Here is an 18235-nt window from a genome sequence, read left to right on the forward strand (position 1 = left end):
TAGAGAGAGGTGGTTGGAAATAAACCATCCTCTGTCGTCTCCTTTAGTCAAATCTGTCCCACGGCACACTGCTGCATGCGTTACATGCTCATTAATTTAGGGGAAATAGAGAGCAAACGACGCAGTGGAGAAGAGACGAGCTCTCCTCACTCTGACGGCCCATTAGTGCCTTCATCTTTGATGTTAGCTGCAAACTCTAGCTAAAAACAGACATTAACCGACTGACTTCCTCTCGTCAGGGAGCGTGCCATGGAAAATCACACCTGGCACATATGTGGTGGACAGTAAAGGTGGAAAACAGTTCTTAATGCAATCCTAACAAAGTGCACAATACACTTGCATGTTGTTTTTGACTCTTCTGGGTCTATAACAGTGGTTTATCTTACCATGGTCCCCACGCTGTAAGCAGCTGCCGGGCCGATGGTGTGGTGATATGGGTCAGTAGTTGCATAGACTCTCCCATAACTGCAGAAAAAGAGATGCTTTAAGACATGTACACAACTCATGAAACTGCATTTGTAAATATAAAATATCCAATCAAAATACAATGTATACACAAAAATTATTTTCACTAAGTTTGGTAGGAATCTTTTTACTTTTTGCACAAAGAAGCTTCTCCAAGATTTCACACTTAATGTGAATACTTAGTCTAATTACTAAACCAAAAATGCATTAAACAATTAAATAAAAACTAATTCATTCATGCTGAAAAAATTAACAATTAAAGCCATTTAAAAAAAATAATTAATAATATCATTTAAAAAACACTATATGCACCAAAATTATTCACTCCAAGCACAGTATGAATTTTTGGTACAGTATATAAATTTGTATCAACATTTTCTGACTTTGTGTGAGAACTGGTGTGCAGTTACTAAAACTAAACTGAAGTATATACCAATTAACAAAATTATGTAAACTAAAAATGAAAAAAATAAATAAAATAAAATAAAATAAAACTTATAACTATATATATATATACACACTAATAATTTCCCACAATATGAAAATTTTTTCCTATAGTATATAAATAATTGCAACCATGACATTTTAGCTCACTTTCACATGTCTTTATCATGATTCGTATCACAAGTGCAATGCTGTACCGGGTGCGCTACCAAGCATGTTCTCTACGTCAGAAAAGCCATACAAATGAAGCTGATTATGTGATGCAAACCTCAAAATGTTTTAGTTTATGTTCCAGGTACTATGATAAAAGCCTTTTGAGGTCATAACATAGTATTGCAAAACAGATTTTGGAGTTTGGTCTTTTTCAGTGAGCAATATGTTGGAATTTTTGGGGCATTTTACAACTAAAAGTGCATTAACATTTTCAGACTTGATGTAAACGGGTTCACAGGGAGTCAAATCTTGCTTGCTTTTAGCATTATTTTAATCTGCATAAGGACACTTTCTTTGGGTAAACGACAAGAAAAGAGAAGACTGAAGAAAATGAATTAAGCATGAGAGCAAAAGAATGACTGAAAAGAGATAATGAGCGAAAGAAAAAAAGGTGAAGGAAGCAAACAAGGTGCTGTGGGCTTTGTGTCGCTGGTTTGGAACTAATCCTCCACAGGACGGACAACACGTGTCATTTCCTTTCATTTATATATTGCACATATTCCACTCTCTTCTGCTTCTTCTCCATATAGCTTGCAAATGAAGGTCTGCAGACAGCAGATAAGAAAACACAAGCCCCTGGCTGCGGGCAACAACTCCAGCAGACCAATGGAGGCTGAGAGAGAAAAGGCCAGCTTTACTGTAATAGATATATACACTTTAATGTCTATGTGTGTGTGTGTGTGTGTGTGTGTGTGTGTGTGAGACTGGACATTAAGTGTGCTGACTCAGTCTGGATTGGCAAGAAACCTGCTTTGAAAGCACAACACTGACTTCAGCACAGCCCAAAACATTTCATTAATCTGTATAATCAGTATTATTGTCTTGTTTCAAACTGAATACATCGAAACATCCTTTAAAACAAATTTGCTTGCAAAGCAAAACTGCATATTTAAAATGGTGACTTGGTTTCGTTGAAGGGTCTTGAATCAAGTTCCTCATTAGCAAATTGCAGCCACAGTCACTCGCTATACAGACCCTGGCTCTATTTCATTTTCTCCTCATGTGAAATAAAGCTGAAATAAATTAGATGGAAAATTTAAATAACAATTCGAAAGTTGTTGTTGTAGAGAAATTAATGTAAGCACTAAAATTACTAAAACTGAAATAAAAGGGAATTAAAGGAACACTCCACTATTTTGGAAAATAATCTCATTTTCCAACTCCCCTAGAGTGAAACAGTTGTGTTGTACTGTTTTCGAATCAATTCAGCCAAGCTCTGGGTCTGATGGTAGCACTTTAGCTGTAGCTTAGCATAGCTCATTGAATCTCATTAGACCGTTAGCATCTCGCTCAAAAATGACCAAAGAGTTTCTATATTTTTCCTATTTAAAACTTGACTTGTAGTTACATCATGTACTAAGACAGAAGTAAAATGAAAAGTTGCAATTTTATAGACCGATATGGCTAGGAACTATTCTCTCATTCCAGCGTAATAATCAAGGAACTTTTCTGCCGTACCATGTGTTCAGCAGGTGCAGTGATATTATGTCCAGATAATTTTACTGCAGTGTTTTTTTGGAGCTAAAAACCTAGGACTAGTTTGCAAAAGTAGGCTTTTTACATATTCTCAATTATTTAGCAAAATATCTGATTGACAGCAATGGTTCCAGAGGCAAAGTTGCTCAGAATGAGGAGGTCTATCAACCTATGGTTGCAGCAGAGCCCATCTACCCCCCCCCCAAAAAAAAAGATCTTGTTCATCTTAATAACTTGATATGCATGCATTATTTTGTGCCATAATAAATGTCATTATCATGTTATGCAACACTGCATGTGTGTATGAACGGTACCTGTCACTGTACGCTGTAGCTGTTGCAGGCTGAGTATATCTGTAAGCTGCATATCCACCCTGAAAACACAAAAATGACAAAAAGATCAACACAAAACCGACAAATATCAACAAAACTATCACTTATATCACACAAACAGACATATACCAACTATCTGTTAAACAAACCCAGTGAGCAGCACACGCAAAAATATTGTGGTACAGATGTCCACCTTCATCTCATGCATCACATGTCATTTTGCCGTCAAATCCTTAATGATTTTAATAAAGTAAACGTAACAATAACTTTGATATTGTAAGTAATATTTCCAGATGAAACTTACTGGACTGAAGCAGCTTAGGTTTACATGATTATTATTGAAATGCGAGTCTCAAATCTGATCATCAGGTTTTCAAGGAGTGTTTGTTTCCAGAAGCTTTACTTTCACTGTTCCTCAGCGGAGGAATGATCTTCACAAGCCTCCAGAACATCTCAACATTTGTTCAAACTCTCAGTCACCATTATATTATTATGTGTTTTGCTCACCAAACTAAGCATTTAAATATCATCTTTCTAAGACATATTATTAACAGATATAGAGTGACAACTGATATTTATATCATTTCATGTCCATGATTTATATTACAAATCTGAATTACTAAATTTATTGCCCTTTCAGCATCAAATTGCATATCTTTGCTCAGTTTGGGCCTTTGAATAAAACTTAAAAATAAAAACGTTTTTTTTCCCTCCCCCTTCCATTCTCACTATATCAGACTATATGAGCTAGAAAAGCTTAATAAGTCAAAAATGATACCCCAAAAAAACATACGCACAAAAAAAAACAAAAAAAAAAACATTTTGTCTAAAGGTTCCATAAACTTTTTTTTTTTTTTTTTCAAATTTTCAAATTATTATTTCACACATCAGACTTTACAGGGTTAATTCTGCAGCCTAGTATCTGTACAGCATCCTCTGAAGTGTGCATATGATGCCTTCAGATACCGTATTTTGAAAACACATCTGTCTTTGTTCTTGGTTTTTCTCGAAAACAGAGCAGATTCTGTTGATTTGCCGCTTGTATCATAATCAGCAGAGACTCTGAGGTGTAGTCAAGATCATTTGTCTGTAGGCAGATCGCTAATAACACACATTAATCAGATCGTCAGAATGAGAACAGACGCTGTTTCACATTCTCTGGCCCGACAAACACACAGTGGCCATGAGCGAGCGCGCCGTGCCACTGGGGGGCGCTGCGACACACGGTAACGCTGGTAATTCATATTTGGGATGCTGAGTGTGGAAGGCTTACACTGATAGTGTGTGTCGCGTTTAAATCGGGCACAAGAAGTTTATTGAGTGGAGAATTTGAGACCATCAGCACAGAATGGCTTGTGCGTTACTGAAACGAGCACACGGAGACTCTCCAACGCTACGGGAAGGGCTGGGTTTCTCATCACTCCGAAAACTGAGAATCGGAAGAAGTTTGTGAGTGAAAACGCAATGAAATCAGGTTAGAGGTTGAGCGGGGGATTGCAAGGTCATGTGACCCCTCCCCTGGGGACAGGAAGTGAGGAGGAGCAGGCGTGGTGAACTTCCTGCGGGACTGCGCTGATTGGAGCCCCCGCCTGCAAACACACGGGGTAATAAATCAGACTGTCAGCACCTCCGGCCCAATACACAGAACATGCCTTTATCAGGACACTAAATATAACAGACCACACTGCTGAAGATGAGAGAAGAGAGAGAGAGAATGAGAAGTGAGGAGAGCAAGAGAAGAGAAAGGGAAAAGAAACAGAAGAGACAAAAGATAGAAAATCAAAGAAACAGCAGAAGAGAGAACAGAAGTGAAATCTGAAAAGAAAAAGGAGTAATTAAAATGAAAGAGAAAAGCAATCTAACCATTTATAAGCCACTAGCGCCCAAAAAATATCAGTATATTCCACACAGACTCTCATTTGAATAAAATCAGTTCACAAAATAAAATAAAATAAAGAACAGAATAAATAAAATTATTATTTTTTTTTTTTTTAAAGTGGGCAGATAAGCTGAGAGCAGAGAATGAGCACGAAAGAGAGATGTGTGCATATGTGTGTTCTCCTGCGGGTCAGTGTGTCACTATCAGGGTGACACAGATGTGTGTGTGTGTGTGTGTGTGAAGAGCAGTGCTGGTGGGAAGATGAATCCATTTATCTAAAGCCGCTTCACCTTATCAGTGACTCACTGCGAAGCAACCACAAAATGCTTACTACTGAGGGTCCACAGCCACCAATGAACAAACCACTCAAACACACACACACACATTTCCAATTTTTGTGGATTCATTCCATATGCATAATGGTTTTTATACTGTACAAACTGTATTTTCTATCCCCTTACCCTAAACCTGCCCTTCACAGAAAACTTTCTGCTATTTTAGATTTTCAGAAACCTTCATTCTGTATGATTTATAAGCCTGTTTCCTCATGGGGACCAAACAACGTCTCCACAAGGTCAAAATATACAGGTATTACTATACTTGTGGGGACATTTGGTGCACGCACGCACACACGCACACACACACACACACACACACACGCACACGTCCCTTCTTCAATGTGTGCTCATCTTTTTCACTTGTTTTATCATCAAGTTGAAGCTTACGATTTTCTATCCGTTTATTGGCCATGCACAAAGGGTATATTTTTCACAATTCGTCCTTTATTTTTGCCCATGTTTTGCCACCAAATTTAACTTGTTCTCATTTACTTCTTATTTTTACCAGTTTTATTAGCTAGTAAATGTAATTTATTTTAACATTAATTTCTTATTTTTTCCCATTTTATTCCCCATTAAAATGTAATTTTTCACAGTTGTTTCTTCTTTTTACCAATTTTATTAGCAAGCAAATGTCATTTATTTGATTTTTATTTATTTGATTTGATTATTTTTGCCCATTTTATTGCAACCAAAAGTATTTAGTTCACCTTCTTATGTTCTACCATTTTTTGCCCATAAATGTATATCACCACTTTCTCCCTTGTTCTACCGCTTTTACTGAATACCAAAAATGAACTTTATTTGCTAAAATTACCTATTTTATTGGCCACTAAATGCATATTGTTCAGCATTGTCGACCAAAATAATTTCCCCCCACATTCGTCTTTTTTTCTTATTTTTACTGGCCACCAAATGCATTATTTTCCCCCTTTTTACCTTATGTTTATCCATTTCATTGGCCACCAGAAGAATCTATTTTTCCCTGTCTTTTTCATTCAGTTCACCTCCTTACCTCTTTTTTCACAAACACTGACAGCAGAATAAATGAACACTAACCTGGAGTGCATTTCATTCTCTGTAAATGCTCTCCTTGGTATTTTACCAACATACCGCTTTTTAAACATGTCAAGTTTTCCATTTTCTTTCTCTTTTAACTGTTAAAATGTCAGGTCTGTAGCATTTCACTAGCAACACCAAGGCCATGGGTTCGATTCCCAGTAAATGCATGAACTCATAAAACCTATATACCTTGAATGCAATGCAATTCACCTTGGATAAAAGCATCGGCCAAATGCATGAGTGTTTTGAAAGCATGATTGTGTGTGTGTGTGTGTGTGTGTACAGAAGTTCAAAGACATGGAGAGCGCTTTGCTCCTTTGGCAAACTCTGAGTTTGTGGTGACTGAAGGGAGTCTAGAATTGGGTTGTCAGGTTTCTTGGCACAAGTGAGGCATTGCTTAATGGACGCCAGAGATCCTGGACTGGAATTACACTCCGCTCTCATCCCACAAGAAACAAAGTTACTCACGTAGATCTCCGCGCCGTAGAATCCGTCCTGATACACCACCCTGTGAGACGGAGGAGAGACAAGGAGAGCGTTTGATTATCACAGATATGAGCAGGAAAAGTGCTGCATCAGGAGGACGGGTGCAGAATAAAGTCATGTGACCGAGAAATACATGATTTTGGTGCACCTGAAAACATTGCACTGAAGCAGGACATCACATCCAAATACAAGCTGTCAATCGATTATAATTTAACTGCATTCATTATGTAGCAGCTCATTTAATTACTGTAGATGGATATTTGAGCTGCAGAGGACTGTTTACGGGTGAGACTCACGCGCCGTACGCTGGGATGGGTGGAGGAGGAGCCGCCGTACGGAAGGTGTTGTAAACGGCACGACCTCTGCCTCGTAAATGAGCGCCTCTGTATGCCACCGTGGCTCCTGCTGTGGGATACGGGAAACCGGCAACTGCAAACACACAGACACACTGAACATCAGCAACTCCTGCTGTTTATCAGGACACAGTGCTGCAGATGAAGTCAACCTGGCTCTATGGATAAAGACATTCTGAGTGCTGAGTGCATGTGCAAAACTCACTTTTTGTGTCATTTTGCTGAAGTGTTTAAAGAATAGTCTGTTTGGTCTGTTTTTTCCTGTCTTGTGTCCACACGTGTGTATGATTTGGTCTCTAGATATGGCTTGTGTCCCCATTTTTTATTTTTTTGGCTTGTGTTTACCCATTTTATTTTGCATCCAAAATATTTGTTAAACATTATTTTCTCACTCTTACCCACTTTATTGACCAGCAAAATTCAATTTTTTCAATTGGATTGGCCACCCAAAAAATATTTTCCTTTCACAACTCTTATTTAACATTTTGCATTTTCTATTGGCCACCTAAAGGTTTTTTTTTTTAAAAAGTGTGAAAAAGATTTTTTTTATCTCTCTTTTAAATGGCTAGTAAATGCATTTTGATTACCATTTTATTGGTCAACAATACAAAAAAAAAAAAAAAAAACTTCTTATTTTTATCCATTGTATTGGGCAATGAATATATTTTTTCTGCTGTTTTTCCAAACTTTTACATATTTTATTTCTCATTAAATGTTGTTTTTTTCTGCTTAAAGGATTAGTTCACTTTCAGAATAAAAAAAATTACGCACTCCCATGTCATCCAAGATGTCTGTCTTTCTTCAAACGAAAAGAAAATGTAAGGTTTTTGATGGAAAACATTCCATGATTTTCTCCAGATAATGGACTTTGGAAAATCTCAAAAAATCCACAGTTTTACTGCATCTTCAAAGGGCTTTCATGATCCCAGCAAAGGAATAATGCTGTTATAAGAGCAAGACGAGCATTCGTGGTTAAAAAGTATATCGTGTGGGATCGTGTAGAGCTCTCTGAAGCTGCACTAAAACTGCAATTTGGACCTTTACACCACTGGTCCCCATTGAAGTCCATTATATGGAGAAAAAGTGTTTTCCTTAAAAAAAAACTTCATTCCTTTCCGACTGAAGACAGAAAGACATGAATCTTGGATGACATGGGGGTGAGTAAATGATCAGGATATTTTTTAACTGAACTACCATAATGCTTTAACTAACCATAGCTCTGTTGGTTTGCTGCACCATTGGTAAGTTTGCTAGATGACATCATGATGGTTTCATTCTTCATAAATCTCTCCAAGTTTATCGAGATTTATCAATGAATCACACAACAAAAGTAGAAAACAGAATTTGGACCCCATCAAAAAAATGTTTATCTGTCCCACAAGCGTGTAAAACAATCTATAACAAATAATTACATAAACCAAGGTAACAATCAGTTGGACTCATCAGTGTTGTTTGATGTATGCAAATGAAGCTGATAATGAGCAGGTGATAGGCTAACTTTTAAAAATGATATACTATTTAATATTAATATTATTCATTTTAGAAATATTTACAATAACTAAACTATTCATATAATAGAAATAGTATAATTATTTTATTTATATAAGCATATTTATAGCTACAGTTTATATTATAACATATATTTATTATATGAAATTTTATATATTGTATTTTTTATATTTTATATATTTAAAATACTAGTATATTTAAAATAATTACACTATTTACTTAATTTTCACAACTTAGTACTATATACATTATATAATTGTTCCTTATTAACATAAAACATATCTTTATCATTTATGTTAACTTACATAATTATATAAATAAATCAAATAGTAAATATATGTTATTGATTTTTATAAAATGTCTAGCATCATCATCACTAGGAGTTCTTCATTCGTCAAAGTCATCTGAAAAGATCCGCAGCATCTAGGTTTCCATCAGACACAGAGGTGCTCTCTGAGCTCATTACCTCACGCTCATCACTAGAGGCTCATGGGAAGGGTTGGGTTGCAAACAACAAAGAAGAATCTGGCGCCACAAAGACTTCATCAGCGCACATACACCTTACAATACTCTCAAACATACACACACAGCTCAATAAAACACACCTGCATGTGACCTCACAACACACACACACACACACGTGGAGACGCTGCTAAGAAGGATGATGAACGAGACATGAGTGTGAATAAATGATGAAAATGTTCCTTTTGGGTGATGGTCTGATTTCTAAGTGAGAGGAGAAACACTTTCCTGAGCATGTTATCGACTGTAGCTGTAGCCGACTGAACATATGCTGGCGTTTAGTCCTGATGAAGAGCATCTCAGCAGCAGACGAGGGAACACACACCCCTGAGAGGAACCGCGGGATCTAAAGGGTTGAGTGTGACGGCAGAGATCTGAGACGGATCGTGAACTTCCTCCAGACGAAACAGTCTCGGTATAACAGACGGCAGTAGAGGAAGAGAAACCCCTGTGTGCACGTGTGTGTGTGTGTGTGTGTGTCACTGCTCGATTACTCCGTCAGCTCTCGATCTGTTAGCCGACTGAAAGCTAATCTGAGACACTCACAAAATCCATCCATAGGACACACACACACACACACACACACAGTACATCATTTTATACTGTCTACACTAGCTAAAAACACTTAAATTACAACATTATTACCATAATAGTATCTGATGTAGCCTGAAGGACCATGTATGTATATTATATTTATCTATTTGTACATAAAGTTATATTTGCAATAAAATCATGAAAGCATGATTGTAAATATTTCAATGCACTTTTGATATGTATTTAACAAAGTCTGATTCATTATTGTGAATCAGTTCAGTGCTGATTCATGCAAATTGACTCAATATGTAATATACATTTTTTTAAATCTATAATTAAAAAAATAAATTTATTATTATCTTAATAAAAAACAATATATTAAATATATATTGCATTAATAGTTAATGTATTAAATATTACATTTTATTTCTAATAAATTTCAGAATAAAAGTAAAACATGAAAATACAAAAAAGATCAATATCAGCCAGTTAATTCCTCTATATACACATACAAATATACATTTAAATACATATTTATCCCTCTGTTTCTCTATCTATCTATTAAGTAATATTTAAATATTTTTAAATATACGTAAATAACTAACTAAACACATCTATTTACTTGATTTATTTAAATCTATTACCTGGATCTGTAGGTAACCCTGTATGTTCTGGTGAATTAGCTGTGTGTGTGTGTGCGTGTGTGTGAGAGAGAGAGTGTGTGTGTGTGTTAGCGTATGGCTCTGCTGAGCTCTAATGTCATTTAATTTTCCTTCTGAAAGACTTTTACAGTCATCGAGACTCGAGGGCATATCAGGATGAACTCAAAACAGAGTGTGCGAAACGAACTGAAGCCAATTACTCTGCACTGAATTCTTCATTTGTGCCACCGAAGAGTTTTAAAAGCAATGTGATCCGTGACTGCTAATCAAATGGAGCCCAGAGCTAACTAGCAGCGCTAATGATACGACCACCATCTGACTGCCATAAATTACAGCAGCGGTTACGCTGTGTTCAATAGCCTGTGCGTTTATTAGGAATGGAAACCAAGTTTCGCTAATATCACGCTAGCATGAGTCGTTTTATTGGTGCTGCTGGATTGGCGTTTGAGGAGTGCTAACACAGCGCTCTTAGCTTCTTGTCCATAAAGTGGGAAATCACTGACATCAGCACTGTGCCTCTAAGCAAGACATTTAACCCCGAATCAGCCCGGACGGGACAGAGCCTCTAATACATCTGCAGTGAGCCCGTCTGAGATAATAGCAGCAGATACATGACAAACACATGCAAAAACAATGGTCTTTTGGACCACAGATTCTCATCTACATCACAACGATTATTTTCACTTGCAATGCAACGTGGAATTAGAGTCAAGTGAACCGTCTCTCAACTTCATATACTGTAAGTGAATGAGGCTGGCTTCAGCTTCACCAAAAGCAGAAGGTGTGGTCCAAATGTCATCTGTGTGTGCAAGACAATATAATACAGAGATGCTCTGATGCTCACCTGCATACAGCTCAGGTCCGTAAACTGCTCCTACCACCGGATTGAGTTTCCAGCCTGCAGAAACACAGGACAGAGATGTGCTTTACCAGATCCTGCTTCTGTCAGGGAGAGTCAGACACGTTAAACAGCTGTAATGCTTACCGTTTGTGTACGGGTTTACTACTTTCTTGTTTGTCATCACTCTCGCCGTGGCGTTGTTCACCTGAGAGAGAGAGAGAGAGATGTGAGCGCGCCGCAGGAACATACATCACAAACACATGCATACGAACACTGCGCTCATGCAAACATGCATGCATGTGAGTAATACCCCTCTGCTCTTCCTGTAATCACCCATAATGCATCTCTTCTGGCTGTTCTGAGACATGCACACCACACTTTACAGAATGTGTTACTATATTTGGATATTTTGCTTCATTTTTGCAGTTTTTGTTATTTAACTGCTGCTTTGAATTGATGACACATACAAGCAATGGAAAAAAAAAAATCTCACATTAATAACAAAAGTAAACAACACAAGATGTATGATATGAAATACAGATGTTTTAAACTGGTTGTGCATTATTAAAAGTAAAACGGTGGAGGATGTTGAATAAAATGAGATTCAGCTCTTTCTGTATTTTAAAGATTCAACTTTAGATCAAATTAGATTCAGTTGTTCTCAGAGATTAAAATATAGTCTGGGTCATATTCAACTTCATTTGTATTGATGTTTCAGGCTTGAACTGATGGTAACACCAAAGACAAGATTGCGATTATGGAAATGGGTGTTACATTTCTGACAAGTGTTTGCGGTGTTCGGCCAATCACAATGCTCTGGGTCAGTTGGCCAATCAGAGCAGACTGCACTCATCGGAAGGAGGGACTTTGTAGAAAACGACTCGTTTGAGAAGTGGGGCATAGAGGACCTACAATAATGTACAGTATTTTAAAAAATTATGTGTTTTTTGAACATTAAAGCATGTCAACATATTCTGTTACACCAAATACACAAAAAATGCATCATATGACGCCTTTAATAAATATGACCTGGATACATTTTTTGTGAGATTAAACGTTTTTCACAAAAGTTGTCAACAGATCATAAGTCATATTTAACCCAGAATATTGCTTTCAGATGTCACAAACACACACACACAAACTCGGACAGGTATTGTGCAGATGCTCGGGAATCTCAGGATGAGGACAGGAAATGAGGTCAGCAGGCAGGAAGGGAGGACGGAGAGAAGGGGAAAAGGAAAGCACCTCGATTTTACGTCCTTCTACGATTGTACCGTTTAGTTTCTCCCGCGCACGATCTGCTTCTGTGCTCGTTTCAAAAGTTACAAAGCCAAAGCCCTGCGGACGCATGGAGTGAAGCATGAGGAGAGAGAGAGAGAGAGAGAGAGAGAGAGAGAGAGAGAGAGAGAGAGAGAGAGAGAAAGAGAGAGAGAGCCAGGAGCCCACGAGAGGAGGAACATGATCAGGAGGGATACAGAGACACTACAGTAAAACACCAGCAACAGTCTGTGTGTGAAGAGCTGCAATCAGATAATGTTAGTGACAGAAATAACATACGACACCGATCAACCTCTTTCAGACGCTCACGTGTAATGTAACTTATGGTAAGACTTAATGGACCGCTTATTCACTAGTAACTACAACTTTTCCCTCAATAAACTCCTAACTTGCTGCTTATTAATAGTTAGTAAGATAGTCGTTAAGTTTAGGTATTGTGTAGTATTAGGGATGTAGAGTAAGGCAATAATATGTGCTTAATTAATATTAATAAAGGACTAATATAAATATTCCTTTCGGTAAACAACTGTTTTATTACATTGTATTTTGTATTACATTTAAAGTATTTACATTATTATAATTTATTATTGAATATATAATTTATTTAAATATGTTATTAGATTTTTTTTATACTTAAAACCATACACAAGTGTGTGTATGTGTGTGTGTGTGTATATATATATAATTCAATTAATATTAATTAAAAATATATTGTCTTTATTATATTAAAATAAATTATACATATATCATATATTCTAATGTGACATTAATTATATTGTCTCCTACAATTACACTATTACTACAATTTTTATTATAATTAAGTACAAGATATCGATCATATAGTTTGTTTATTTGGTTTAATAACACATTTCTAATGAGACACATTTCTCATACTGTCTGCCTATAGGTGGTCTGTGGTGACACACTGACCAATAGGAGTGGAGAGGGGGCGGGGCTACTGATGATGGACTGGTGCTGTTTGGCTAATACAGGATGAGCTACTATCAGCTCGAGGGGTGGACGCTCTCACACGCAGAAACTTCATGTAATATATCAGTCAGAGAGATAAAGGAATAAACGGAGGGCCGCGTGAGTACCGTGGACATCTCACACGTCTGCTTCTGTTCTGTTTTATCACACATTAATGAGCTCACACAGAGGGCCAAAACACAGACCATTTTTCAAAAGGGACAAACATATTGAATGCAAATTGCTGCTTCTTAGAAAATAGATTGTTTATTAATGGGCCGGTGGGTTCATTACACATCAACACTGGAGGTGGGGGCAGCAAGGCATCATGGGTAATGGGCTTTGTGGGGCACACAGCAATGAGTGGTTGTCATCTCTATCTTATCTAGCTGTGGGGGACGGAGGAACACGATTACACACCGAACACTGACTGACCTGCACGTATGTCATGTCATTGTGACTATTATTTCTGTTAGATACCACAGATATAAAACTGTACTGTAGTGTTTACGAAAAATGTGCCAACTTTATAGTAACACAGGGTTAAAGCTTCAATTAGTAGATGGCTATAGAGGAGACCGGGTCTAGATGTCACAATCAAACCACTGACAAACATTAAGAGTCACTATATAATGAAGCAATCAGGTCAATGTTATAACATATAAATATTGGTATATACATTTTTTATATTTTATGTAATTTAATTGATTGAAATCTATTGCAAATCAGCTGAGTATGCTACTTTTTCTGATATTTTTCAACTATTCAAACTGACTTTAAATACTATTATTTATGCACTATTATATTTTTATTAATATTTTGAACTCTGATTCATTTTATATTTTCATTTAATTTTCAATTTTAGCTCAGTTTTAGTACTTTTGTCATCTGTTCTTATTTTTATTTTTAAATACATTTGTTATAACCTAGGTTCAGTTTATTATTATTATTTTAATTTCTAATGAGTAATTTTAGTTTTAAGTTTTTCATCTAACATTTGTATTTCTATTTTATTTCTATTTCACTACTACTTAAAAATTAACCTCTACTTCAAAAAAAAAAAAAAAAAAAAATTGTAGAATATTTACTCATTGATTTATTGTTTTTTTTACTAATTTTTAGTGCTTTTAAAGTATTTCACCAAATATTTCAGTTTTTATTTTTTATTTTCTATTTATTCAAATTTTATTTCAATTAACAAAAAACTTTTTTTTTTTTTTTTTTTTGGCTAAACATTAAGAGCATTTCAATGTTTAATGGCTCCAAAAATATCTCCAAAATATCATAACATAGGTTTTGGAGGGAAAATAGTAAATTTTGAAATTTCTAATAATATTTTTACACATACAGCACTGAAGTAAACATCAGCTGCTCTAGAGTTTCTCCTTTATTTTGTCTTCTGTCTGAACAAACAGTGGATCGGTGTGAAGTCCTCAGCTGACCTCTATCCATGGACAGCGCTCTGATTATGTGCACTGCTGTGTCTGTTTTGTTCTTTGACTTTATAGTCTTTAATCTGAGTCGAGGAAGATCAAACCGGCGTCTCTGAGCCAATAAAGAGTTCAGAAGAGAACGAGAAAGACTGCGGCTTCACAAACAGAGAGGAGAAGAAAGCAAGCCTCATTCCTACCTTTGATCCTCTTTCATTAAAGATAATCTCCACGTCTAAGATCTTCCCAAATTGCTGCAGAAAAGGAGAGCAAGAAAAAGAGAGAGTGAGGGAGAGAAAAGCAAGATGAAAACGGGAATAAGAGAGAGATAAATCGATTAGAAGTCTCTGTGTCCATGAGAAAGTGGGGCTCGAAACCTGGGATGAAATAATAACATCATGCATCCGGCAAAACTGGAAATTACATAACACACAGGACATGTTAGACGCTTCCCACTGCAGGCTTCAGAAAACTACTTTCCCAGAGTTTAGATTGTGAAAAACTTTTGCAATTCTCTTGCTTTAATCTCATTCCACAGTATTATTAAGTGTCTGCAGACTCCAAGGTCTCTGGCGTGAGGTATATAGTGTGATGTACATGGAGTCTCTGGTGTGAGGTCTTTCATGTAAAGTCTGTGATGTGAGGTCTCTAAGATTATTTTTTTAGAATGTATCACGTGAGGATTTTTCCATTAAAAGTCTGTGGTTTAATATGATGTTTCTGCAGAGAGGTCTCTGGCGTGAGGTTTTTCAGATGAGGTTTTTCAGTAGAAGTCAGTGGTGTGAGGTGTCTAATGTGATGTTTTTGCAGTGAGGTCTCTCAGGTGAGGTTTTTCAGTAGAAGTCTGTGGTGTGAGGTGTCTAATATGATGTTTTTGCAGTGAGGTCTCTGGCGTGAGGTCTCCAAGATGAGGTTTTTCAGTGTGAGGTGTCTATCGTGAGTTTTTTGCAGTGAGGTCTCTGGCGTGAGGTCCACGCCAGAAGTCAGTGGTGTGAGGTGTCTAATATGATGTTTTTGCAGTGAGGTCTCTCAGATGAGGTTTGTCAGTAGAAGTCAGTGGTGTGAGGTGTCTAATATGATGTTTTTGCAGTGAGGTCTCTCAGATGAGGTTTTTCAGTAGAAGTCAGTGATGTGAGGTGTCTATTGTGATGTTTTTGCAGTGAGGTCTCTCAGGTGAGGTATTTCAGTAGAAGTCTGTGGTGTGAGGTGTCTATCGTGAGTTTTTTCCAGTGAGGTCTCTGGCGTGAGGTCTCTCAGATGAGGTTTTTCAGTAGAAGTCAGTGGTGTGAGGTGTCTAATATGATGTTTTTGCAGTGAGGTCTCTGGCGTGAGGTCTCTCAGATGAGGTTTTTCAGTAGAAGTCAGTGGTGTGAGGTGTCTAATATGATGTTTTTGCAGTGAGGTCTCTGGCGTGAGGTCTCTCAGATGAGGTTTTTCAGTAGAAGTCAGTGGTGTGAGGTGTCTAATATGATGTTTTTGCAGTGAGGTCTCTCAGGTGAGGTTTTTCAGTAGAAGTCTGTTGTGTGAGGTGAGGTGAGATGTCTAATGTGATGTTTCTGTAGTCTCTGGCATAAGCTCTCGTCATAGGCCTGACAGTGACCTCAATTTAATTATGTCAACATTTTATTATTATTACAATAAAGATAAACAGAACTGTTTGTGTACAGTCTATCTCACTGATGACAAGATCCACTTTCCTCTCTCTTCCTCTCTCTCTCTCTTGATGTTGTTGTGTGCCATCGCTCCCAAGGGGGGAAACGTTCACCAATCTTCGATTTAGCTCCCGTGCTGTGTGGATCGTTAGAAAGCGGAGGGATGAGGGACGAGCGCAAACCTCTCTAATGAGCGCAGAGTGAGGGCGGCTTTTAATTGATGTCTGCGATGGTCGGATTATTTCATTAAAAGTAATTCCCCTGTCAAGCGTGCTGCATGGCCATCATTTGGCCACTGCGGTATATAATAAAAGCTCTGCGAGTGCCGTGCCGGATGGAGAGAGATGACACTGGAAGTGCTAATAGGATCAAGAGCGGTGCTGTTGTCTACAGACACAGGGCTACAAAATAGGATGAATAGACTGGGTTACAAGGTCAGCACTAATCAGATTACATGATAATGTTAATTAGCTGTTTGTGTGAAAGAGGAGTCGCTAGACATGAGAAGCAAAGATTCGGGAAGCCTTCGTCTTCATTAACAACACTGCAATTAGAAAAGAAAAATCACATATGAGATCTCTTTAAAATCTAAAAAACATCGAAATCTGCAATCAAACGCCAGAGATCTCAATATGCACTCAAATATATCTCAAATGATCTTGAATTTGAGGCAAAGTTGATACTCTTTGTCAGTGGTGGACAGTAACGGAGTAGCTTTACTTCGTTACTGTACTTAAGTACATTTTTCAAGTATCTGTACTTTACTGGAGTAGTTTTATTTTGAGCAACTTTTACTTTTACTTCACTACATTCCAAAGCATAAAATCGTACTTTTTACTTCACTACATTTCATAAAACATATCGTTACTCCCTATAATATATCACGTGCTCCGACACGCAGAAGCAGTGTCTGATTCATCATGAACGAACTGAATCTTTTCAAAATAAACTTTTAAATCGGATCGCGAATCACATCAAACGATTCGTTTACGAATTAGAATGATCCGATTGCAGCTGTTCTGGAGTCGACCACTCACTGATTCAAATGAACCGTTTAGTGAGAGTCTCCAGAAGTAAGAACCGGGAGATCTTGTGAGCGCGCGTGCGTCTGACGTTGCTAAAAGTAAGTTATTAATGTCGAAATTTTGGATTAATTATTGTAACTGAATATCATATTTAGGTCAAAACTGTCAGTTGTTTGGGGACTAAATCCGTTGTAAAGAGTGATCTATTTAAGCCCACTGAAATGCTCGAGTGCAGACGATGCAGACACATCAATTTTAGGTAAAAACAACAACAACAACAAAAAAACCCATAAAATAACACAGATTAAATACAATAACTCATGCACGTTCAAATTCACCGCTGCCGTAATGTTAACAGTTTTATTAAAATGTCCTATGTGACGTCTGTTTTTATATTGTTTATCGAAAGTAACGTTATACATATGTATATTGTTTGGATTAACTAGACGAGTAGACAGACATGAAGGTTCATCGTATTGAAAATAAGTAAATATTGTTAGCTGATGCTAACTGTCTAGCTAACAAGCTTGTTGGTGCTAAGTTGATGTAATTTTTATAAATAATGTCCACATATTTTTATTCAGCCACCTATATATATATATATATATATATATATATATATATATATATATATATATATATATATATATATATATATATATATTATATAGATTACATAATATAGATTACATCTGGTTAGAAAAGAAAGGATGTGATGTTCAGAACATGGTAACTACAGTAATTATCAGTGGGAAGAGATGCACC

General features: G+C 36.9%; 1 protein-coding gene across 4 annotated transcripts in view; it reads right to left on the bottom strand.

The window, feature by feature from the left end:
• LOC113055236 (RNA binding protein fox-1 homolog 3-like) overlaps positions 1 to 18235 on the bottom strand; it is a 137934-nt gene that overhangs the window by 3887 nt on the left and 115812 nt on the right. For 2 of the 4 annotated variants that reach the window (XM_026221361.1, XM_026221368.1), the window contains 8 exons: positions 14994 to 15047; positions 12362 to 12454; positions 11261 to 11321; positions 11120 to 11173; positions 6992 to 7124; positions 6678 to 6717; positions 2913 to 2971; positions 387 to 465 (listed from right to left, as the gene is read on the bottom strand). In XM_026221361.1, coding sequence (XP_026077146.1) covers positions 387 to 465; positions 2913 to 2971; positions 6678 to 6717; positions 6992 to 7124; positions 11120 to 11173; positions 11261 to 11321; positions 12362 to 12454; positions 14994 to 15047 — 573 coding nt within the window. The remainder of the gene's footprint in view (positions 1 to 386; positions 466 to 2912; positions 2972 to 6677; positions 6718 to 6991; positions 7125 to 11119; positions 11174 to 11260; positions 11322 to 12361; positions 12455 to 14993; positions 15048 to 18235) is intronic. The other 2 variants (XM_026221377.1, XM_026221387.1) reach the window with 2 other exon arrangements.

Source organism: Carassius auratus, chromosome 3 (assembly GCF_003368295.1).
Source record: "Carassius auratus strain Wakin chromosome 3, ASM336829v1, whole genome shotgun sequence".
NCBI lineage: Eukaryota > Metazoa > Chordata > Actinopteri > Cypriniformes > Cyprinidae > Carassius > Carassius auratus.